General features: G+C 42.8%; 1 protein-coding gene across 4 annotated transcripts in view; it reads right to left on the bottom strand.

Moving 5' to 3' along the window:
* The window catches only part of DIP2C (disco interacting protein 2 homolog C), a 331,886-nt gene that overhangs the window by 38,676 nt on the left and 266,833 nt on the right, over positions 1-26,377 (bottom strand). For all 4 annotated transcript variants that reach the window (XR_012128152.1, XM_073229483.1, XM_036993703.2 and 1 more), the window contains 5 exons: positions 25,901-26,012; positions 25,707-25,816; positions 24,357-24,487; positions 6,792-6,960; positions 4,656-4,826 (listed from right to left, as the gene is read on the bottom strand). Coding sequence is in view for 3 of the 4 variants with exons in the window: in XM_073229483.1 (XP_073085584.1) it covers positions 4,656-4,826; positions 6,792-6,960; positions 24,357-24,487; positions 25,707-25,816; positions 25,901-26,012 (693 nt within the window). In the remaining variant the exon portion in view is untranslated. The remainder of the gene's footprint in view (positions 1-4,655; positions 4,827-6,791; positions 6,961-24,356; positions 24,488-25,706; positions 25,817-25,900; positions 26,013-26,377) is intronic.

Below are 26,377 nucleotides of genomic sequence, written 5' to 3'. Positions count from 1 at the left end.
GCTTCCCTGAGAGCCCATGTGCAGGTAGGTAATCAAGCCTGCCAGTTAGCTGCCTCCACACTTGGCGAGAGTGTGCTCTTGCCTTTGGTGGGAGAAGGGTCTGTAAGGTGCCCAGGCCCTGGAGATGAGCCAGCAGGTTGTGGTGCGTCTCACACACACTGGCACCCTCTGAGACCACTCTGGCCTCCTGGCCTGCTCCCAGTGGCATAGCCGTCAGCCGGGTCCTTGGGTTCCCGCTGCTTCTGTGCCACCCAATGACATCTTAATAGGTCCCTTGCCATTTAAATTGCCAGAGAAGGTCTCTGCTGCTTACAAATTAGAATGCTGACTACTAAAACTGGGTAATTGAGAACACAGGTCTCACAATCTCAAATGCTAATTTTCCTTATCTGGAACAACACACATATCACCAGGAGGAAGCAAATTTTCAGCTAAATGTGACCAATTCCCAGGAGCATACAAACCCCCTTCTTACTTTCCTCATATCTAAAAGCAATGCAGGGGAAAAGTGAATTGAGAGCCCAGATTAATGAAAGTTCTATTGTACCTATTGAGAATTAGTTAAGATTTCTATCAGATTCTGCACCTTCAATTTTTTTCATCAATCAGTGAATCCACTTATTATCAGTGAGGCTGTATTTCCTTCATTGTATGAGTTTCCAGATTTAAGGTTGACTATAACTATGACTATTGATTCCACACAGCTATTGGTAATAAAGCTTTCCTCTCAGATAGATTAATCATTATTTTTCTATATAATAAAGACTAAAGTTTCTGTTTAAGATGGCTTACAAGTTTAGGAAAATAGAAGGCCTCATTTTCCCCTCCTTTCTTCTGCTGGCAAGGAGGATCTGAATTTTCCATTACAATGAACTAAACTTCTTAATCTAATACAACCAAAACCCTTTTAGCTTACACTTTTGAAGACAATAATTATGGCTGAAGGCAGTATCTTTTTTGACAGAGGTTAATAAACAAGTGATGCTTCTTAACAGTCCAAAGGGAAATTTATGTCAAAGATAGTTAGACTCAGAAGTAATAATTTCATCTAATGTATCCTTTTGTTATAAATTCAACAAATTAAAATTGTTTTAAAGCTGTTTTTATAGCTACAGATTCTGAGAAATGTTATTCTTAAGTATAAGAAATGGCTAGTATTTCTGAATTTTCTTCTTCTGCAGAGCCTATGTATACCAATAGATCCTGTAAAATCAAAGTTATCCACCGCTTTGAGTCCATTCCATTGCCATAGAACTTTCACATGGAATTCAAAAAGTCAGTGTAAAAATAATTAATGTGGTAATTCCTGCCTCACAGTTATAAATAGGTAAACAAATCATTCAGTTTCTAAGATGTAAGAACTGAAACAATAGCATCACAGAAATTATAATTGTCTCAATTTTCTATTTTTATGATCGTCTCCTATTTACATTGAAAAATTTTCCCATTTGTATATTTGACAATGATAAATTGGTCAATTTTCATGATTTTTCTTCTAAAGAAAAAACCAGGGCTCATGTAACAGCACAGGAAAGGAAAGCAGGGATCGCTGGTTGTCTTGGGTCTAGTCTCCATGCCTCCTTTCTGATGCGTTCTCTGCACAGGGTAATAGCAGACTGAGACTCGCCTCCCTCACACATCCTGCATGCTGAGGCCACATGGGTCTTTTCAGCTCCCAATATAGGTTAGACTGAAACAGGTCCAAATTAAAATGTTAGAGGGAAAGAAGCAGTTAAAGCAGAAGGCAGGCCTCTGTCCACACACAGCTCAATTCTGCAAATACTTCACTTACAAAGCTGTCACTTCACTTGGATAATAAGTCACAACAGGGAACTGGCACCTCCCAAAGTCAGAAAAGCATTAGATTTCTTTACAGCGCTGCCCCATTTGGATCAGACAGTCCACAAGCAGTAAGGGCCCTGCTTTGCCCCTTAGGGACACCATGTGAGTCTCAGTCTCTCTACCCCAAACCACAGGCCTGCACCACCAGCACCGAGCAGTGGGAAGACCCAGCCAGATGCTGCCTGGAATTAAGGAGCCCGGGACACTTGTCAGAGAATGTGCTTTTTGAGCACGAATGTCTTTTTTCCTATGGTGGGGGACCTGGACCTACTGCTTGAGATGAAAATGTTGCTAGAAGCTTGAGTACAGCAAATCCTCAATTTCATTTGGAAGGAATAATCAGAAATGATGCTGGGCTTTCCTTGATGGGAATTCACACCATGGGTTCATTTGGGAGAAAATTCGGTGATGCCAAATACTCTACACTGGAAGCTGGAGCTAACAGGAGGAGCACAGCTCACTTCTGCAATGTGAATCAAGTCTGCAGTTAAAGGAATGAAATTTTTGGACTTCCATGAAATTGATGTAACATCAAGGAGTGACTGTGACCATGTGGGGCACAGTGCTGGGATCTCCAAGGGTCAGGAGCAGGGGTTAGGGCTGTTGTAAGTAACTGTAAAGTGTGGTAGGAAGTACTGTGTAGCAAGAGGGATTTGGTGTCATGGGAATTCAGAGAGGGGAACCCACTTCTAGCTGGAGGAAGCAGGACCTGGGAAGAGGTGGGTTCCTGCCATGTGAAGATGGTAGCAGAGGACAGCGTGAGTCCAGGTGTTTGGAAGTAAAACCTGAAAGACTCTAGGGTAGAGAGTGCTGCTGAGCATGACTGTAGGAAGCAGGGAGGTGCTTGAGGCTGGATAAGGAGGTTCAGAGACTGTTGCTGAGGACTATTCTTGCAAAGTAAAAACAAACCCCTATTCTTGCAAAGTAAAAACAAACCCCTAATCTAGTCCCACAGAAGTTTAAAATCTCACATATTAGATACTTATCCTGAAGTCATAAAAACCTGTCAACTGTGTGCTCAGATTTCACCAGAAACCAGGAACCCTTCTGAAGCAGTATGAGGGACTCTATAAACACCAGCGTACAAAACACGGCATAAGCCTTGAGTGGCTCAGACAAGGCTCTGCTCGTTCCCTGGGTGAGCTGCCTTCCATGCAGAGATGAACACTCCTCCCATCTCCTGGGTGCTCAGAGTCAAATCCAACACCAGCTACTGTCCTGAGTGCTGAGGACACAGTCCGAAGGGGCCCCATGCTTTGGGCTCCTCATGGCAAACCCCACCATCTACAGCCAACTTCATCCTGGTGCTGTGCCGCCTCCTACCCTGATTTTTCTGTCATCTCTGTCTTTTCAATTATTTTTAGCGTATTTTACTTTCCCTACTTAATCTACTCCTTCCTTAAAAAGCATCTTAAAAACATTTCAGATCAAGGTGGTTGGAAGTAAATGAAAAAGTAAATAAAAAAGGAGATGAATAGCTATATGTACCCCAGTTCTCTACCTACCGATTTTGTGTAAGGTGTTGCAGAACTTTGTCACCTGTTGGGATTAAACAAGTGCTAAATGTTAATATGGAATCTATTTTGTGCTTTTCTCCCTTTATCCACCAATAATTTGAGAAAAAAAAATTGAAGTGCCCTTGTAGACAAAGGCCTGTCTCCCATGAATTCCTGAACTGTTTCCACTACTTTAGGAGAAAGGAACTGTGACATCCTCCTGTGGCTGAATTTACTGAAGAAGGGGATTTTGTATTTCCAACCTCTCCCCATGGAACAGAGGGCAGCAAACATTTCAGCAGAGCAAATAAAGGTCACAGGGAAAGATGATATCAATAGTCAAAAGAGCTAGTTTGGCAAGATAATTCCAGTTCTGCAGACTGCCTCTTAGAAAAGGGAATTAACTTCAATTATGGAAAAAGCTTAAACAGGCTCTTGAGAAGAATTTGGTAGCTTATAACTTTTTTAAAAAATGAAGCTAATTCAAAGAGAAGGAAGACAGAGGCCAGGAACACCCACATGAAAATAAAAAAACTTTCTGGAGTTGACTTCTTAGGTGACCGAATCGGTCACATGGGATGAGCCCTTCAGCTGCCAAGCCCAAGGCTGGGTTGAGGGATGCTCCCCAGGTGCCCAGAGGGCGATCATAAGCAACCATATTTGGGGGCACAGATGGGGACTGGACCACATGGCTTGCCTCCCCTTCCTTCAGGCCATCCCGACCTGGAACAGCCAACTCCACGGACCTGTGTAGCTCAGGCTAAGAGTTCAAGAAAGGAATAGTGAAGATGGGCAGAGGTGGACAGATGATGAGAAAAGTATTTTTTAGCCATGGTTAATGCAAGATCATCTCACGAGGCTGCCTCACACACACCTCTGCCGTAGAAATACAGAGAATGACAATCTTAATTGTTATTTTAATATTGGCATCATAGTAGAATATCTCCTATAATGTACTGGAATTCTTCCCACAGAAACGACTGTCTATAATGAGACTGGGTACTTCCAGAGACAGGAGTTCCTGCCATAATGAAACACTGTGTAGAATCTAATTTTTAAAAAATCTGACTTCAGGGGTCTGGGCAAACTGCTACTCATGTTACTGAAATTACATTGTTCCAGGATAGAAGCAGCGGTATGAAAGCTAGTTATGAATGATGGTTACGGACAAATGCAGACTAAAAAGAAACAAGTGTGTGCCATTCACATGTATGTGAATAAAAGGTATCTTCGACATGAAGGTAAGCATTAGCCAAGGAGACCACCTGTCATTGAAAAGTTACTCTCTGTCTCCAGCGCTCACTGATACCTGCTCACCTGCAAGCAAATTGCCAGGTTCACTCTGCAGCCAAAGGAGGTGCTGACAGCCCGTGGATGGAGGCCCAGGTCTTTGAACAGCTTTGAGAATGACTGGGTGAGCGCTATTCGAGGCCGTTCTTCAGCCACAACCACACACGTCCGCACGCGGGACAGGTCCAGTCCTCGTGCCTGGAAATAACAATGGCGATACGAGGTGTGCTTCCAAGTGTGTGAGCTCCTTAACCAGACCCGCAGACACAACTGACACTCCACACGGAGAGCCACTTCCAGGGCTCTCTGTGTCCCCGCCACTAATGAAGCTGTTCTAGGATGTCTGTATAAAAAAAAATCAGATATCACATTATCAAGGATGTTGTTACGAACATGTCTTAAATAACAGCAAGAAGCATGATGAGAGATGGGAAGGGAGAAGCCAAGTCCTGGAGAAAATAATTAAGTCAGGTTAGGGGGACAAAGGAAGCATTTGTATCCACTCCTACAAACACGAATACTCGAGAACACATGCTGGGGGGAGATGACAAAACCTATTTTTAATACAGGAATGGAAAACTGAAATGTTTGGACAGCTTATTAAAGACAGAGCTCCTTTCATGTCCCGTAAGACTTGAAAGGTCACATCAAATTCTTGCCACCAAGCACACGGTTTTGCACCAAATTCAGCCACCAAGCAAAACTCAGAGGAGGAGGAATCCAGGTGAGTTAAACACAACTCTGGAGGGGCCAGGACATCTGGGCAGAGCTGAGGGAAAGCAGCATGAGTAGGGAGCTGCATTCAGTCCGAGGACAGCTGCGGACAGCAGGCGGACAGCGACCTCAGCAGGACCACGTGGACTCTCGTGGTCTGCATGATGGTCTTGACACATGGACAACCAACAAGCCTCCTGGTTTGAGGAGGAAACATTTTGCTATAGTTTTGACACTGCGATTCAGACACAGATGTTTTACACACAAATATTACCCAGGAAAAATTAAACTCCAGGTGATACGAGTGACCTACTTACATGTGTGCCATGTGGCCTGGGCTTTGAGATGATGGAGCTAGAGCCCGAGACTCAGAATTTGGCCCCAAAGCCTATTACATGTAAGAACTTGGAAAGGCTGCTTAATCTCTCTTATTTGTTTCCTCATCTTTAAAATGAAATCTTTAGCCATCTGTAATAATGGTTTCTATTTCAGAGGATGTACCTTCAGGGAAAGTTCATGAAATGTATGCATTTTATGACATAATATAGGTGGTCATGAATAATTATGTTTTACAATTTCTTTCCCTGTATAAATATATAACTTCAGTAATTATACATTTATTATGTAGATAATATCAAAGTTATCTTGCATTTTGTTTTCCTGTTCAAACATAACATATTAAGTCTGCATAAGAGAGATAAATGTATTGTTTTACTATTTGTATGTGTGTAGATAATTTGTGTGTGTGCATATACATATACACACACACACTCACAGATGTAATCTGTATATATGTGTGTGTGTGTGTGCATGCATAGACATAAAGGCATACACATATCTAGGCATCTGTGCAGTGAATAGTTGAAATATAAATCAGAGCAGGTCATATGATTATTCCCTCATGGTTACTTGGATGAGGACAAATTTACCTACAAAATCTACAAGCCAGAATGTGAAAATATGTCTATCAAAATGTCCTTGGTTTAATGGAGAGAAATGCTATTATTGTCACATAATGGTAATTATGTATATTAAAAAACATTTACTATAAAAACACCATTCACTTAATTGTAAAAATGAATTTTGGCTGGGATCCAGGTCTACATATTGGTGTCTTTCAGAAAAATGAAACTGAGTGGCTAAATTCAAACCTATAACTTGCATACCAGTGTCACAATAAAATTACCTTTACTGAAGTACTGAATTCACCAACAAGTAAAGCAATTTCAAACCCTTCAAGTAGACATCAATAACACACACTCAGACTGATGACTCTCCATGCATGAGGAATACTCATGTTATGAGGTTTTCACTTGAGAAAAGTTCTGTAAGCCTCAGGGTCACATTTTGGCTTGGGTGAAAGATTACTTAACTTCACCAAACCCCTTCCTGCTCCAGACCGGGAGGGTGTCCCCACAGCTATTGGAGGCTGCCTGCAAGGGCACTTACCTTGAGGGATTCTGTCTGTGAGCCCAGCCCCTTGGTGCAGAGTTCCATCACCGAATAGGAGCAAAACGTGTCCCGGACTCTGTACTGACTCACGGCGAGCAGCCACAGGGCGGGATTGGTTTCCAGCTCAGAGGGCGGGATGAGGATGGACTGGTGCCCGGAGTACACACTGCAGAGAGACACAGGTGCTCAGTGTGGGCCCCTGCAAGACGCAGGGCACCACTCTTCTGGGCACGTGAGAACGTAAAGCAAAGTGTGTCACTAAACCATCCTGAAAGCGCAAGCACTAGGAATTCAGATGCTGCCGTGGTCAGCACTTGTGGTAGGGTTACTGAACCTTGTCAGGCATCTCGAAGTCACTGCTAGAGTGAAACCAAAGTCCCATTTTAACCCAGTTTTCCTGTTTTGTGAGACTGCCTCTCCACAGGGAGGACGAGTATGAATTGGAGTCAAGAGACCCACCTTGCCCTGAGCTGGAGGCGCTGACACCCTTGTCCACCTGCCCCACCGGCGACCTGGCCCAGCAAGTGAAAACCTACAAGCCAGAACTTGAAAAAGAAGGTTCTTAAACTAAATCTGCTGTGTAAAAATGACTGGCGTGCTCTCTGGTGCATTACAATAAATACCATTTAAAGAAATGTATTTTTGATTCAGACAAATGCTATGGCTTGTGGGCCAGGTGTGACCCTCAGATGTCCCCAGGGGGAACCCGGGGCTTGAGGTTCAGGGGCCACCGGCCAGCCTCAGCATCTCGGTGGCAGGTGCTGGACTTGGTACCTGCAGCCTCACTCCCGCCCGAAGGCTTCTGGAGGGGCTTTCTGGTCCCCAGAGGGCTTTACCTTCACAGGAACATCTCCTAGTCCAACCCTGCTCACTGACGGTTTTCAGGGGACCCTTTCTTGTTTTAAAAATGAAAAGCATTTGCTCCCTAGGGAATCATACACTCCCATACACTTTATGAAGATAACACTCTTTTTAGGCCAGTGAAAGATGTTTATTGACAGATGTGTTCTCAGTTGGAGTCTACAAAACTTATATCCAAGATACGTATTTAAAAACTTCCTGTTTTCAGAACTGAAGGAAGAAAGCAGGATATGGAACCACATTAAACTATGACTATGGCAAGTGCAGGAGGAAAAAAACACACCATTTTTCACTTTTTATGACTCTTTCTATATAATGTAACACACACACAAAATTTCTAACCTTGAAACATACAATCACACATTTCTTATCATGATAACAAAATGCTAGAGGACAGCACATTATTTCAGGTTTCCTAACAGAGCATAACATCAGAACATCAGACAATCAACAAACAATGTATGAGGAAAAATTTAAGTGCTATTCTAGGAAGGATATTTGATAATCAAGTGGGAACTAATTTTATAAGTGGTGAGTTTGTATAAAATTCACAAATTCTCATTTATAAATAATCCTTCTGAGTAGAAGTCTGATAATGAGTAGGGTTTCCTGTATTTAAATGTTTAAATAAAACTCAGAATTGAAACTGGTTCCAAGATGAGTAAGAACTTTGAATAGCTCTGAGGATTCACTCACTGATGGCTCTGTGTGGACTAGGAGAAAGGATTACCATGCCTAAAACTCTATTTCTTCCAAAATGCTGCTGATAGGAAAGTTTTGTCAGGCACGTAATTACACAAAACTGTGCATTCCAATGGAGCCCTATGGGAAGGCACAGTTATTTTTATAGTAAATATATCAAAATCAGTAAGCTCCCACTTGAATAATCATAACACTCCAAACTTATCAACCTTTCTCTTAGATTTAACCCTGGAAAATTACTTCAAGTAATCAATCATTTTCTAGTAAGGTTACTCAAAACATCAAATAACATTGCAACAAATATATATGCACCACAAAATACTGACATCCTGTTCAAGTGAGTAGTTACTTCAAGTAATGGGCCCTCAAACAACAGCTTCAGCCTGGCACTTGCAGTTATGAAAACAAACTTTTGCCCAGTTCTACCCAGAACTGAGGTTCTTTGAAATCAGAGTTTCTAGCTAGTTTGGGAAGCACGTCCCTCATCTGTTTCCCCACTTTTGAGGCATATGCATTATTCTAAAAATGATCTTCCAAGAATTACACATTTGGGGTCTGAAAGCAAGCCAAACATCTTCTTAGCTCCAGCAGTATGTCTAGGGGCCATCAGAGGCCATTGCTCACATGCTCAGTGATCCTGTGGACAATTTCCGGAGACCTTTCCCCAGAGGCTACAGGAGCTAAGAGCTCTCATGCTAAGATCTGCTGAGACGCTGACACAGCAGAAGCGCACCCGGCTTGGCCTGAGCCATGGAGGCTGATTCGTTTTGCTCCTGTGGGCACAGCCACCCCATCTCACCGCGGCCAGCATCGGCCTACATGCTGGATCTGCATTAGCTGCTAACCTGTCAACTCCAGGCGGAAGCCTCAATGCAGCATTAAGCAGGAAGAAATAAAATAACAGAATTTATCCTGTGTTGAATGGATATGATATTAAAAGTACAATCTCAGGGACAAGAATCGAAACACCAGGCAACAGCCCAAGACCCAACATGCCCACATGTTACGCACCTTATAAATCGTTAATTATCCATCAGGACACATGCACCTTGCACCTTGCCTCTGAGAAGCGAGGAGCCCAGGTTTCTGTGATCCACATGTTCTACAGACCACTCTGAGTCAAGGGAGCAATGCCACATCCAACCTGCCCACAAGGCTTCTCCTGCAGCTCAGGTTACACAGCGTCTCTTCACAGCAAGGGCATCTGTGAGCACCTCTGTCAACTCCTCTGTTAATACCATATGCCTCCTAATGATGACAATCTATCCATAAGCTCCCAGTGCTTTACCTCCTGAATGCAGCCACAAGGAGACTAAAAGTGAAGAAAATTAAATACAGATCACCCACTACTAGCTATGTATATCAAGGTAAATAATTTGCTTAATCAGAGGCATTTGCACATGAAAAGAAGGGGATCCAATTGTGTGGAATTCAAGGCTGGAGAACTTTAATTAAACTTGTGAAAATTAAGTATAGTTCTCTCTCCTCGCTCCCGTAAAGAGGAAAAAAATTTAATAAACCCTGATAATAGAGAGCAGAAAACCCACCTCACGAATTTTCTATTTACCCTTTCCTTGCTCAATCCAACAAATGTTGATTGCTTCATTAACTAACCAATATTGATTTATTGGTTATACTATACTTCCATGGATAAAATAAAACCCTACTTAGTAGCAGGTTGCTTATTTTAAATATCTTAGTTTAGACTTCAGCTTAAAAAAAACCAATTATTATTGAAAAGACATCTTGGGAATATTTTCTTCCTATCTGTGGCCTGCTTAACAGTGTCTTTGCCCAAACTATTAATTATAATGAAGTTCAGCCCATCAGTGCTTTCTTTCATGGGTAGTGCCTTTGGTGTCAAATCTAAAAAGTCATCGCCAAACCTAAGGTCATCTAGATTTTCTCCTATGTTACCATCTAGGAGTTTTATAGTTTCGGTTCACATTTATGTCTATGATCCATTTGAGTTCATTTTGGGGAAGGCATGAGATTTATGCCCAAATCTTTGCATGAGGATGCACCATTTGTTGACGAGACTGTCTTTGCTCCTGTCAAAGATCAACTGGCTTTATTATTACGTGGGTCTATTTTTGGGTTCTCTACAACAGAGTGAGCCCTGATGCTAATTATGGACTCTGGGTGACAATGACAAGTCAGCATAGGTTCCTAGACTATAAAAACAGTTCCACCTGGTGGGGTGTTGGTGATGGTGGGAGCTATTTGTGGGGGAAGGGGCATGTGGAATCTCTGCTCCCTCCCCTAAATGTTGCTGTGAATCTAAAACTGCTCTAAAAATAAAGTCTACTTAAATAAATAAAAATTAAAACATGGATGACCAGGAGAAGGAAAAAAACATTTTGTCAACTAATATAAATGCACACTTGTAATTCCATGATTTCAGATTATTAACCTGACAAAACACACAAACAGCTGAAAACTATGCCAAGCTGGGCACTCTGAGCAAGGCAGCTGCACACCTCACCCCAGAACACACTCCTGGGTGTCACGAGGGTGAGCCTCTCGCCAGGCCGGCAGTGTCTATACTGGCACTCCAGCTACTGCAAGGACAGCTGCTTTCTTCTTACAACAGTTTTATTCAGGCATAATCTGTAGGCCATGCAATCCAGCCAGTCTCTGCACAGAGTAAGTATTGAGAATCAGCCAGCTGTGGAGCCGGTTACATCACAGTGCAGTTCCAGGGCACCACCATCAGCTGATGGCGAGTCTTGTCCACCTGTATCAGTCCTGTTTTCAACCCCAGCCTGTCAGCCATCATCCCTCTGCTGTCTGTAGATTTGCCCTTTCTGAACACTTCATGTAAATGGCAATCACATAACATGGTCTTTTGAGTCTGGCTTCCTCCCCTTAGCATAACATTTCTGATGTTTATCCATGTGTCCCACTGTATGTATGGATATGACAAATATTGCTTATCCATTTACCACCTGGTGAACATTGGGATGTTTTGCAAAGGCTGCTGTGAACATTTCGAGCATCAAGTCTATGTGTAGACACACATTTTTCCTTCTCTTCAGTAGACGCCTAGGAATGGAACTGCCGGACCACATGGTAAATTTGTTTACTCCTTAGGAACATGCTAAACTGTTGTTTCACCATTTTACATCCCCATCAACAATGTATGAGAATTTCAGTTTCCGAACATCCTTTGTAGTGTGGCTTTTAAATCAGTAAATACTAGCTCTTGGATTTTGTTTTCTGTGCATTTTGGCCACAGCTGTGCTAGTGGGTGTGAACTGGTAGCTCACTGGTTTAAATTTGCATTTCCCTAATGAATGTTAAGCGTCTTTTCATGTGCCTTTTGACCATTTGTATATTTTTGGTAAAATGTCAATTTGGACCTGTTGTCCATTTTAAAATCATGTTCATTGTCTTCATGAGTTTGAAGGGTTCATTTTATACCTGGTTGGAAGAACCTTATCAGATACATGATTTGGAAATATTTTTTCTGTATGTAGATTGTCTGTTCACTTTATTAATGGTGTCTTTTGAGGTGCAAAAGTTTTTGATTTTATTGAAATCTAATTTATCAACCTTTCCTTAGTCATTGTGTCTTTGGTGTCATGACCAAAGGCACATTGTGCCTAATACCCCTCTGCCTGACCCCAGATTACAAAGACTTACTCCTATGTTTTCTTCTAAAAGTTGTATAGTTTTAGCTCTTACAATAAGGCCCATTTAATGTATATGATATGAGGTAAAAGTTTAAATCCATCTTTTTGCAGGTAGATGTCCAATTGTCCCAAGCATCTTTTGTTGAAAAGACTATCCTTTGACACTGAATTGCCTTGGTTTCTTTGTAGGAGAAACGAGTGACTATTTATGTAAGGGTTAATTTCTGGACTCTCAAGTCTATTCCACTGATTATTTTTTATATCCTTATCTATCCATCTATCTATCTATCTATCTATCTATCTGTCTGTCTGTCAATCTTTATGCCAGTACCACATTGTTTTGGTTCTATAGTAAGTGCTGATATTGGGAAGTCTGAGTTTTCCAATTTTCTTATTCTATTCCAAAATTATTTTGGATATTGTAGGTCCTTTATTTATATTTCAGAATCATGCAGTCAATTTCTACAAAAGAAAAAAAGAAAACTGCTGAGATTTTGACAGGAATTACATAGAATCTCTAGGCTGTTTGCAGAGAATTTCCATCTCAACAATACTGAATCTTCTAATCCATGAATATTAACTATTTGATATGCTTAATAAATGATCTTGAAAAATATTTCAAAACATTTCTATTATTATTTTTTGATATATATATTTCTTATTAAGTTATGATTGATATACACTCTTATGAAGGTTTCACATGAAAAAACAATGTGGTTACTACATTTACCCATATTAAGTCCCCACCCATACCCCAATACAGTCACTGTCCATCAGTGCAGCAAGATGCCACAGATCCAATATATGCCTTGTTTGAGCTACACTGTTCTCACCGTGATCCACCACACCATGTGTACTAAACATAATACCCCTAATCCCCTTCTCCCTCCCTTCCCACCCACCTCCCACACCCCTCCCCTTTGGTAACCACTAGTTCATTCTTGGAGTCTCTGAGTCTGCTGCTATTTTGTTCCTTCAGTTTTGCTTCATTGTTATACTCCACAAATGAGGGAAATCATTTGGCATTTGTCTTTCTCCGCCTGGCTTATTTCACTGAGCATAAAGTCCTCCAGTTTCATCCATTTTGCTGCAAATTGTAGTATTTGTTTCTTTCTTATGGCCAAATAGTATTCCATTGTGTATATGTACCACTCTTCTTTATTTATTTGTCTACTGATGGACACTTAGGCTTCCATATCTTGGCTATTGTAAAAAGTGCTGCGATAAACATAGGGGTGTATATGTCTTTTTGAATCTGAGAAGTTGTATTCTTTGGGTAAATTCCAAGGAGTGGGATTCCCGGGTCAAATGGTATTTCTATTTTTAGTTTTTTGAGGAACCTCCATATCGCTTATCACAATGGTTCAACCAGCTTACATTCCCACCGGCAGTGTAGGAGGGTTCCCCTTTCTCTGCATCCTTGCCAGCATTTGTTGTTCTTGGTCTTTTCCATGCTGGCCATTCTTACTGGTGTGAGGTGATATCTCATTGTGGTTTTAATTTGCATTTCCCTTATGATTAGTGATGTGGAGCATCTTTTCATATGTCTGTTGGCCATGTGAATTTCTTCTTTGGAGAACTGTCTCTTCATATTCTCTGCCCATTTGTTAATCAGGTTATTTGCTTTTTGGGTGTTGAGGCATGTAAGTTCTTTATATATTTTGGAATGTTAACCCCTTGTCAGATATGTCATTTACAAATATATTCTCCCATACTGTAGGATGCCTTTTTGTTCTGTTGATGGTGTTCTTTGCTGTACAAAAACTTTTTAGTTTGATGTAGTCCCATCCCATGAGTTCATTTTTGCTTTTGTTTCCCTTTCTCAAGGAGATGTGTTCAGGAAGAAGTTGCTCATGCTTATATTCAGGAGATGTTTGCCTATGTTGTCTTCTAAGAGTTTTATGGTTTCATGACTTACATTCAGGTCTTTGACCCATTTTGAGTTTACTTTTGTGTATGGGGTTAAACAATAATCCAGGTTCATTCTCTTGCATGTAGCTGTCCAGTTATGCCAACACCAGCTGTTGAAGAGGCTGTCATTTCCCCATTGTATATCCATGGCTCCTTTATCGTATATTAATTGACCATATATGGTTGGGTTTATATCAGGGCTCTCTAGTCTGTTCCATTGGTCTATGGGTCTGTTCTTGTGCCAGTACCAAATTGTCTTGATTACTGGGGCTTTGTAGTAGAGCTTGAAGTTGGGGAGCGTAATGCCCCCAGTTTTATTTTTCCTTCTCAGAATTGTTTTGGCTATTCGAGGACTTTTGTGGTTCCATATGAATTTTAGAATGATTTTCTCTAGTTCATTGAAGAATGCTGTTGGTATTTTGATAGGAGTTGCATTGAATCTATAGATTGCTTTAGACAGGATGGATTTTGACAATATTCTTTCTATCCATGAGCACGGGATTGTTTCCATTTATTGGTATCTTCTTTAATTTCTCTTAAGAGTGTCTTGTAGTTTTCAGGGTATATAGGTCTTTCACTTCCTTGGTTAGGTTTATTCCTAGGTATTTTATTCTTTTTGATGCAATTGTGAATGGAATTGTTTTCCTGATTTCTCTTTCTATTGGTTCATTGTTAGTGTGTAGGAAAGCTACAGATTTCGTTGTGTTAATTTTGTATCCTGCAACTTTGCTGAATTCAGATATTAGATCTAGTAGTTTGGAGTGGATTCTTTAGGGTTTTTTTATGTACAATATCATGTCATCTGCAAATAGTGACAGTTTGACTTCTTCTTTACCAATATGGATGCCTTGTATTTCTTTGTTTTGTCTGATTGCCGTGGCTAGGACCTCCAGTACTATGTTGAATAACAGTGGGGAGAGTGGGCATCCTTGTCTTGTTCCCAATCTTAGAGGAAAAGCTTTCAGCTTCTCACTGTTCAGTATGATGTTGGCTGTGGGTTTGTCATATATGGCCCTTACTATGTTGAGGTATTTGCCCTCTATACCCATTTTGCTGAGAGTTTTTATCATGAATGGATGTTGAATTTTGTTGAATGCTCTTTCCGCATCTATGGAGATGATCATGTGGTTTTTGTCTTTCTTTTTGTTGATGTGGTGGATGATGTTGATGGATTTTTGAATGTTGTACCATCCTTGCATCCCTGAGAAAAATACCACTTGATCACGGTGTATAATCCTCTTGATGTATTTTTGAATTTGGTTTGCTAATATTTTGTTGAGTATTTTTGCATCTATGTTCATCAGGGATATTGGTCTGTCATTTTCTTTTTTCGTGGGGTCTTTGCCTGGTTTTGATATTAGAATGATGCTGGCTTCATAGAATGAGTTTGGAAGTATTTCCTCCTCTTCTATTTTTTGGAAAACTTTAAGGAGAATGGGTATTATGTCTTCTGTATATGTCTGATAAAATTCAGTGGTGAATCCATCTAGCCCAGGGGTTTTGTTCTTGGGTAGATTTTTGATTACCAATTCAATTTCTTTGCTGGTAATTGGTCTGTTTAGATTTTCTGTTTCTTCCTTGGTCAGTCTTGGAAGGTTGTATTTTTATAGAAAGTTGTCCATTTCTTCTAGGTTATCCAGTTTGTTAGCATATAGATTTTCACAGTATTTTCTAATAATTCTTTGTATTTCTGGGATGTCCATAGTGATTTTTCCTTTCTCATTTCTGATTCTGTTTATGTGTGTAGACTCTCTTTTTTTCTTGATAAGTCTGGCTAGGGGTTTATCTATTTTGTTTATTTTCTCAAAGAACCAGCTCTTGCTTTCATTGGTTCTTTCTATTGTTTTATTCTTCTCGATTTTATGTATTTTGTTCTAATCTTTATTATGTCCCTCCTTCTACTGACTTTGGGCCTCATTTGTTCTTCTTTTTGTAGTTTCATTAATTGTGAGTTTAGACTTCTTATATGGGATTGTTTTACTTTCCTGAGGTAGGCCTGTATTGCAGTATCATTTCCTCTTAGCATGGCCTTGGCTGCGTCCCACAGATTTTGCGGTGTTAAATTATTGTTGTCATTTTCTCCATATATTGCTTGATCTCTGTTTTTATTTGGTCATTGATCCATTGGTTATATAGGAGCATGTTGTTAAGCCTCCATATGTTTGTGGGATATTTCAATTTCTTTGCAAAATTTATTTCTAGTTTCATACCTTTGTGGTCTGAGAAACTGGTTGAGAAACTATTTCAATCTTTTTGAATTTACTGAGGCTCTTTTTGTGGCCTAGTATAAGATCTATTCTTGAAAATGTTCCATGTACACTTGAGAAGAATGTGTATTCTGCTACTTTTGGGTGTAGAGTTCTGTATATGTCTGTTAGGTCCATCTGTTCTAATGTGTTGTTCAGTGCCTCTGTGTCCTTATTTATTTTCTGTCTGGTTGATATGTGCTTCAGAGTGAGTGGAGTGTTGAAGTCTCCTAAAATGAATGCATTGCATTCTATTTCCTCCTTTAGTTCTGTTAGTATTTGTTTCACATATGATGGTGCTCCTGTGTTGGGTGCATATATATTTAGACTGGTTATATCCTCTTCTTGGACTGAGCCCTTTATCATTATGTAATGTCCTTCTTTATCTCTTGTTACTTTGTTTTGAAGTCTATTTTGTCTGATAGAAGTACTGCAACTCCTGCCTTTTTCTCTCTATTAGTTGCATGAAATATCTTTTTCCATCCCTTCACTTTTAGTCTGTGTATGTCTTTGGGTTTAAAATGAGTCTCTTGTAGGCAGCATTTAGACAGGTCTTGTTTTTTTATCCATTCAGTCACTCTATGTCTTTTGATTGGTGCATTCAGTCCATTTACATTTAGGGTGATTATCAATACGTATGTACTTATTTCCATCAAAGACTTAGATTCGTGGTTACCAAAGTTTCAAGGTTACCTTCCTTACTATCTAAGAGTCTAACTTAACTCACTTAATATGCTGTGACAAACACAATATAAAGGTTCTTTTCTTTTTCTCCTCCTTTTTCTTCCTCCTCCATTCTTTATATATTAGGTATCACATTCTGTACTCTTTGTCTATCCCTTGATTGAGTTTGGGGATAGTTCATTTAATTTTGCATTTGCTTAGTAATTAGCTGTTCTACTTTTTTACGGTGGTTTTATTACCTCTGGTGACAGCTATTAAACCTTAGGAACACTTCCATATAAGCAGTCTCTCCAAAATAGGCTGTAGAGATGGTTTGTGGGAGGTAAATTCTCTCAGCTTTTGCTTATCTGGAAACTGTTTAATCCCTCCTTCAAATTTAAATGATAATCTTGTCAGATAAAGTAATCTTGGTTTGAGGCCTTTCTAGTTCATTGCATTAAATACATTATGCCACTCTCTTCTGGCCTGTAAGTTTTCTGCTGAGAAGTATGATGTTAGCCCGATGGGCTTTCCTTTGTATGTGATGTTATTTCTTTCTCTGGCTGCTTTTTAAATCTGTCCTTATCCTTGATCTTTTCCATTTCAATTGCTATATGTCTTGGTGTTGTCTTCCTTGGGTCCCTTGTGTTGGGAGATCTGTGGATCTCCATGGCCTGAGAGACTATCTTCTTCTCCAGACTGGGGAAGTTTTCAGTAACTACCTCATCAAAGACACCTTGTATCCCTTTTTCTCTCTTCTTCTTCTGGTACCCCTATAATGCGAATATTGTTCCATTTGTATTGGTCACACAGTTCTCTCAATATTCTTTCATTCTTAGAGATCCTTTTTTTCTCTCTGTGCCTCAGCTTCTTTTTACTCCTCTTCTCTAGTTTCTATTTCATTTATCGTCTCCTCCATCATATCCAACCTGCTTTTAATACCCTCCATTGTGCTCTTCAACGATTGGATCTCTGACTGGAATTCATTTCTGAGTTCTTGAATATCTTTCCATACCTCCATTAGCATGTTAATGATTTTTATTTTGAACCCCCTTTCAGGAAGAGTCATGAGATCCATGTCATTTAAATTTTTCTCGGGAGCTGTATTAATAATTTTACTCTGGGGAGCCAGGATGGCGGCGTGAGTAGAGCAGTGGAAATCTCCTCCCAAAAACACATAGAGCTATGAAATATGAAAATATAACAAAGAAAAATCTTCCTAAAATAGAGACCACAGGACACAGGACAACATCCAGACCACATCCACACCTGCAAGAACACAGCGCCTTGCGAAGGGGGTAAGATACAAGCCCCGGCCCGGCCGGACCCGAGCGCCCCTTCCCCCGGCTCCCGGTGGGTGGAAAGAAACCAGAGCGGTTTTTTTTTGGCGAGTGCTTTTTGGAAGCCTTAAAGGGACGGGCCCCCGTTGCTAGGGAGGCAGGGTGGCAGGACCAGTGAGCAGGTGCCTGGGACCGGCGCCTGAGGACAAAGAATATCCCGCGTTTCTCCCTGCGGGACTGGCTGGCGGGTGCCTGAGACCGGCGCCTGAGGACGGAGGAAATCGCGTGTTTTTCCCCTTTTTTTTTTCTCTTTTTGGTGAGCGCTTTTTGAAAGCCTTAAAGGGACAGGGACCCCGGTGCTAGGGAGGCAGAGTGGCAGGACTGGTGAGTGGGTGCCTGGGACCGGCGCCTGAGGACAAAGAATATCCCACATTTTTCCCTGCGGGACCGGGGGGCGGTTGCCTGAGACCGGCACTTGAGGACAGAGGAAATCGCGCGTTTTCCCCCCTTTTTTTTTTCTCTTTTTTGCGAGTGCTTTTTGGCAGCCTAAAAGGGACAGGGACCCCGGTGCTAGGGAGGCAGGGCGGCGGGACTGGTGAGCGGGTGCCTGGGACCAGCGCCTGAGGACAAAGAATATCGAGCGTTTTTCCCTGTGGGACCGGTGGCTGGGTGCCTGAGACCGGCACCTGAGGACGGAGGAAATCGCGCGTTTTTCCCCTTTTTTTCTCTCTTTTTGGTGAGTGCTTTTTGGAAGCCTTAAAGGGACAGGGACCCCGGTGCTAGGGAGGCAGGGCGGCGGGACTGGTGAGCGGGTGCCTGGGACCAGCGCCTGAGGACAAAGAATATCGAGCGTTCCTTCCCTGCGGGACCGGTGGGTGGGTGCTTTTTGGAAGCCTTGAAAGGACAGGGACCCTGGTGCTAGGGAGACAGGGCAGCAGGACCAGTGAGCGGGTGCCTGGGACCGGCACCTGAGGACCAAAAAAAAAAAAAAATCGCTTGTTTTTTCCTTTTTTTTTCTTTCTGTTCCCTCTCTCATTGTTGCTGTTGTTGTTTTGGTTTGGAGAGTGCTTTTTGGAAGTCTTAAAGGGGCAGGACAGGTCACTTAGACCAGAGGCAGGGAATCTGGGGATCTCTGGGCACTCTAACCCCCTGGGCAGCAGGGAGCACAGAGGCCCCTTACGGAGATAAATAGCACCCTGGCCGCTCCCCCTCCAACGGGGCTCCACCATTTTGGAGGAACAGCCCCAGCCAGGCCAAGCCCACAGCAACAGCGAAGATAAACCCCAAAGCAACTGGGCAGGAAGCAGAAGCCCTGTCTGCGCACAGCTGCCCAGCACAAGCCACTAGAGGTCGCTATTCTCCCAGGAAAAGGCCACAAACCAACAAGAAGGGAAGCTCTTCCAGCGGTCACTTGTACCAGCTCTGCACACTATCTCTATCACCATGAAAAGGCAAAACTACAGGCAGACAAAGATCACAGAGACAACACCTGAGAGGGAGACAGACCTAACTAGTCCTCCTGAAAAAGAATTCAAAATAAAAATCATGAACATGCTGATAGAGATGCAGAGAAAAATGCAAGAGCAATGGGATGAGATGCAGAGAAAAATGCAAGAGCAGTGGGATGAAGACCGGAAGGAGATCACAGATGTCAGGAAGGAGATCACAGAAGTGAAACAATCCCTGGAAGGATTTATAAGCAGAATGGATAAGATGCAAGAGGCCATTGAAGGAATAGAAGCCAGAGAACAGGAACGTATAGAAGCTGACATAGAGAGAGATAAAAGGATCTCCAGGAATGAAACAACACTAAGAGAAATATGTGACCAATACAAAAGGAATAATATTCGTATTATAGGGATATCAGAAGAAGAAGAAAGAGGAAAAGGGATAGAAAGTCTCTTTGAAGAAATAATTGCTGAAAACTTGCCCAAACTGGGGGAGGAAATAATCGAACAGACCATGGAATTACACAGAACTCCCAACAGAAAGGATCCAAGGAGGACAACACCAAGACACATAGTAATTAAAATGGCAAGGATCAAGGACAAGGAAAGAGTTTTAAAGGCAGCTAGAGAGAAAAAGGTCACCTACAAAGGAAAACCCATCAGGCTAACATCAGACTTTTCGACAGAAACCCTACAGGCCAGAAGAGAATGGCATGATATACTTAATGCAATGAAACAGAAGGGCCTTGAACCAAGGATACTGTATCCAGCACGACTATCATTTAAATATGATGGCGGGATTAAATAATTCCCAGACAAGCAAAAGCTGAGGGAATTTGCTTCCCACAAACCACCTCTACAGGGCATCCTACAGGGACTGCTCTAAATGGGAGCACCCCTAAAAAGAGCACAGAACAAAACACACAACATATGAAGAATGGAGGAGAAGGAATAAAAAGGGAGAGAAGAAAAGAATCTCCAGACAGTGTATATAACAGCTCAATAAGTGAGCTAAGTTAGGCAGTAAGATACTAAAGAAGCTAACCTTGAACCTTTGGTAACCACGAATCTAAAGCCTGCAATGGCAATAAGTACATATCTCTCAATAGTCACCCTAAATGGACTTAATGCACCAATCAAAAGACATAGAGTAATAGAATGGATAAAAAAGCAAGACCCATCTATATGCTGCTTACAAGAAACTTACCTTAAACCCAAAGATAAGCATAGACTAAAAGTCAAGGGATGGAAAAACATATTTCAGGCAAACAACAGTGAGAAGAAAGCAGGGGTTGCAGTACTAATATCAGACAAAATAGACTTCAAAACAAAGAAAGTAACAAGAGATAAAGAAGGACACTACATAATGATAAAGGGCTCAGTCCAACAAGAGGATATAACCATTCTAAATATATATGCACCCAATACAGGAGCACCAGCATATGTGAAGCAAATACTAACAGAACTAAAGAGGGAAATAGACTGCAATGCATTCATTTTAGGAGACTTCAACACACCACTCACCCCAAAGGATAGATCCACAGGGCAGAAAATAAGTAAAGACACACAGGCACTGAACAACACACTAGAACAGATGGACCTAATAATAATTTTACTCTGGAGAAGGTTCCTTTGGCGTTTCATTTTTGTATATGGTGCCCTCTAATGTCCAGAAGCTCTACTCTCTGGAGGTGCTCAGCCCCTGAAGCAATATCGGAGGTCGCAGGGGAGCGGTACTGGTGCCTGGGGGGAGGAAAGAGCTGCTTTCTGCTTCCCAGCTGCTATGCCTGTCTCCACTGCCTGAACCAGTGGGCTGAGCACACAGGTATAAGCTTTTGTCCCAGAGCAGCCAGATATGGATCCCACCTTTCCACAAGTGGATGGAATCTCAGTCTCTCCAGGAATTATGCCTGTCTTAGCTTTCCAACCCCGTAATCACAAGAGTATCATGAAAGCACCATGAAATGTAAGTTTGTGCTCCCAGAGCAGATCTCCGGAGCTAGGTATTCAGCAGTCTCAGGCCTCCATTCCCTCCCTGCTCAGTTTCTCTTCCTCCTGCCAGTGAGCTGGGGTGGGGGAAGGGCTTGGGTACAATCAGGCCACAGCTTTGGTACATTACCTTGTTACATGAGGTCTGCTCTTTCTCCAGGTGTATGCAGTCTGGCACTGTCCTCTTTCCTGTTGCTCTCTCAGGATTAGTTGTATTAATTATATTTTCGTATTATATGTGGTTTTAGGAGGAAGCCTCTGTCTCACCTCTCACGCCACCATCTTTAATTGAAACACTTCTATTATTATCGATGGTCCTCAGGTAAATATCTTCTGTTTATGACTGAAGGGAACTCTGGGTTCCCTTTATATAAAAAACTATTTGTATTACATTTAAAAAAAAAAGTTTGAAACAATCCCAAAGTTACAGAAAAGTTCCATGTAATGTAAAAGCGACTCTTCTCCTTTGAATCATTTAAAGGGAGTCACTGGCCTGATCCTCCTTCAGCCCCGAATCCTGTAGGTGGTATTTCCCACAAATACATGTATATTCTTCCACAAGCCAATTAAGATATCAAAATCAAGAAACTAATAGATACATTTCTTCCATCTAAGCCTCAGGACCTATTCAAGTCACCAGTGGCCCTGATGCCATCTCCGCGGTGGAAGGATCCCCACTGCATTGGGGCTGCCTGCTCTGTCCAGGCTCCCTGCACTCCCTTGCCTCCGTGAAACTGGCTGTTGGGAGGATGAAGGCAGTTATCCTGGTGCACACCCCTCTGTTTGGGGCATCTGGTCCCTCACAGTGAGATTCTGGGGAAGCGTCTTGGTCAGGAATGACCCAGACGTGATGCTGTTTTCCTTCTGGCGACCCCCCAGGGGACCTGACATCAGACTCACTACAACTGGTCTGTGGATGGCAACCACACAGATCCTGCTCACTCAGCTCCCAACTTGTTCATCTGTTTACATCTGAGTAGTTGACAATTTCTTATGTTATTCAAAGAGTTATGATCCATTACAGTCTATTTATTTTGATGCTCAAATTGCTGCAATTTGTCCTTTGGGAGCCCCTCTGAGCTGGTTCTGCAGTCTGTTTGACATCCCTCTGTGAGGACTTCCTGGCCTTCTTGCACAAAAAGACACTCAGGGTCATCGTATATATCCCCCTCCCCAGATGAGCCTAGCTCATTAGGAAGGAGAGCTGCATTTATAGTACTTATGAATTCCGGGCACCCTCATCACTGTGGGGGGATGCTCTGAGACCAAGTTTTTAAAGCATATTCATTGGGATCTGTTTCTGCAGAGGATTTCAGAACAAAGAGGTTTACAGTTTACAGCTGTTGTGTCTTTATTTTAGCATTGTGGGGGCAGTTGACAGAACATGTGATTTCGTGACATCTGAGGGAAGCTGAAGGAAAGATGGTCATTATGTAAAGGTCACTGTGACCCATTTTGCAGAGTCCCCACTGCTGTGATGAGGGTGTGGACAGCTTACTTTTCCCTGCAACAGCACATGCCCTGTTGATTTTGCAGGAGAGGCCCTCCATCCATGGTTTCTACTTTACCAGCAGCTCCACCAGATGACTTACAGACAGTCCTGCTGGAGTCGGTGCCTCAGAACAGGCTTCCTTCTCCATGGTCAGTATAGCCCTACTGCTGGAACGGCATATTCTGAATGATTTCCCAAGAAAAAAATTACCCACAATGCTACTGCATGTTAGATTAAGGCAAAAATCATTAAAATATTTCAATTATTCAATTCTATTTGCTCTCTCAAAAAGTTCAATTGTCCTAATTAGAATGTCAGTGTATTTCACTAATATAGGATTGGATTTTAATCCAATTAATACTATATTAGGAACTCATGAAAGTAATTGCTTTAGAAGAGTGTTATAAACATGAGAAAATTCCCACTATAGACCATTAATGGAAAAAATAGGACCAATTTCATTCTGCAGCATCTCGGTTTTATGAATATATTCATATACATTTACAAAGTTACATGTAGACTTACAGGTTTACGGGTGAAATCACAAGTGCTTTGGTGCCTGCTTTATGATGCCCCATGTAAAAAAGGGACAGAAAAATCAGAAGGAGAGATGAAACAAAATTGGCAAAATGTTTATCCATATGAAAGCTGGTAGTGGGCACTGGTGTTTATTCAGCATTCTTTACATCCTTTAATATGTTTGAAAATGTCGATAATAAAAAAATAATATGCCACGTTGGGAAATAAACTCTGAAAGTCATATGCCAAAATGCTACTAGGTGATATGATTATTTTCTTCTTTACATTATTTGGTATTTGCTAAGTTTCTACAGTGAACATATATGTATAATCAGAAATGTCAATAAACATCCATGTGTTCATCCTCTCCATAAATAATTGCTACACCTGCTATGAGCCAGGTGCCAGGGGGCTGGTGGTCCTGGGAGGGAAGACGAGGGAGGAGGGCAGGGCAGACCCCCCAGTGCTTGCTCCCACCCTTGGTGAAGCTCCTACCCCCAAGTTGGGTAGAAGCTGAGGGGGAGCCTGCATCACTCACTGGCTCAATATAAATTCCAGGCAGGGAACCTGCAAGGATTCAGAGGCACAAGAACCATGCCTGAGGCTGGGAACCAGGCCCACTTGGGAATCATGTTCCCAATAGACAGCTCGGCAGTGCTGTTAAGTTTCAGCAAACTTCATGGACGTTCATTTTTAAGACACCACAGAAGGTGGGATCACGTTCAGGTCCCCACTCCACCGACAGCCAGGCTGGGGTGCAGCTGGAGGCAGCCTAGAAAGAAGGCAGGACTTAATCTGCTTAAAGAGGAAACTGACCTACAGAGGCACCACAGGACAAACCCCAGTCCACAGTAGGGGTCCAGGCAGATGGCCACTTCTCTGGAGGGGTACAGCTCACACTGCAGCTTAATGGAACGGCAGAAGGCACTGGTGGCTGCATGGGACATCTGCAAGACAGCAGGACATGGCCCATTAGAGCCTGGTACCATCCAGAAGGGGTGCTAGGATGGAACCGCTGCAGCAAGCCTGGTTCTGTTAGAGAGGAGAGTGTGCAGCTGATGTCCTAATGGTCTTTCCATCTTGATGAGTGAACCCCTACTACTCGTCCCAGGACCTCCTAACTCCGGTACTGAAGGGAGGACATCTCATGTTTGAATAGCAGGTTGGCCCCTAGGGGTCCACACAGCCTTGTAGAGGAGATAGGAAGACCATACCATAGATGTCTCCTCTCCAGGCAGGGACACATACCCTGTTCATGCGTCATCTGCAGGAAGATGCCCCTTCCATTGTGCAACTGGTGACCAGCAGACCGTGCACAAGCAATCCCACCCCAGTGATTAGGGATGGGCTCAGAGAAGGGAGGGCCTGCTGAGCTGGAATCAGACCGCAGGATCCCACCTAAGGGAGGTGCTCAGAGTCATCAAAATCGTGAACAGAAAAAGGGTAATGGTGCCAGGGGCTGGAGGGCGGGGAGTCAGTGTCCAGTGGGGACAGAGCTTCAGGTCTACAGGACGAGAGCCGTTGTGGGGACAGGGGTGGCTTGGGCAAATGACAGTGAGCCTGGTTAACACACTGAATGGTGCCCTTCAGGTGGTTAAGATGGCATGTGCACATTCTATGTACATTCCCACAATGAAAAATGTTGGGAGAAAGTAGAGAACTAAAAAGAGAGAAGTTATGCCAGCTCAGCTGCCAGACCCCAAAGACGGGTAACAGGGGAAGGTCATGATCTGAGGTTCCAGAACACAGAGTGGGGTCCCAACAAGGACCACCCAAGTGCAAGGGCCCGGCCCGGTTCCAGTGAGACCTTCCTGTCACTGTGGCTGCATGAAGCAGTGCTCTGGGGACTCACGGCAGAGCTTGTACCAGAGGAGCAGGGAACGGCAGTGCATGGAATTTACACAGGCAGATGCCAGGACTTGAGACCCAGCAAGAGCCCATGTGGTTTTTATGAGGACCTAGTGAGGCTGTTACATTAGTAACACATAATTATATTAAAAACCTCGTAATAATGAGTTTACACTACAGCAATCGCTGGGCATTCAGAGAGAGTCAGCTGAGCTAACTGCCAAAATGGTCATGCATTGCGCTGAACTGAACGTGTGCCCCTGTGCATATCTGGCTGCGGGCCGTGGGCTTCCCCTGTGGGCAGCAGGTGCCTCTCACCTTCACTCCTGCGAGCATCCCCGTTGTGGACACGCTGAAGTCGAGGTAAGCCAGCGTGTCTGGGTCGGACGGCTTGTAGATCTGGGCAGGCCGTTTCTTTGGCAAATCATCTGGGGAACAAGCAAAGCCGTTAGCGTTTTTGACCTGGGGGGAAAGCGACAAGCCGCAAGGGGCCCGGCCAGGTAGGGGCTGACCTGTGTCCAGGATGGGGGGCCACGTCCGCACATCCACGGCTGCAGCCGCCTCCCTGGACCGCAGCAGTTTACAGATGAGCTGTGTTGTCATCAAGCAGGCAGAGCGGCTCACCTGAGGGCCAGAGAGGAGGACATGAACCACCGTGGGCTGCATGTGTGCTTCTGTGCCAGCATGTGAGCCTGGGGTGGTGGGACAGCAACGTGCTGCCACTGGAGCCAGAGGTCCCCGGGAATCGCAACACCACAGTCACTCAGAGAGGAGCATTTGAACTGACTGTTCACGGTTGGTGCTGCCCCACTGGAGACCACAACACATGCTGCAGGCATTCCTGATGGGAGCGGTGACCTGGAAGGGTGCTCTTAAATGCATCCTAATCCTTAAATGCCCCCAGGCATAAAAAGGTTAAAAGGAACCTGTACTTTCAAAAAGGAAATCTTGAGGAAAGAGCTCGAACAAACACATGCATTCCCCTGGGT

This window comes from Manis javanica, chromosome 2 (genome assembly GCF_040802235.1).
Source record: "Manis javanica isolate MJ-LG chromosome 2, MJ_LKY, whole genome shotgun sequence".
In the NCBI taxonomy this organism is placed as follows: domain Eukaryota; kingdom Metazoa; phylum Chordata; class Mammalia; order Pholidota; family Manidae; genus Manis; species Manis javanica.
This window is presented reverse-complemented; position numbering and strand designations above follow the sequence as displayed.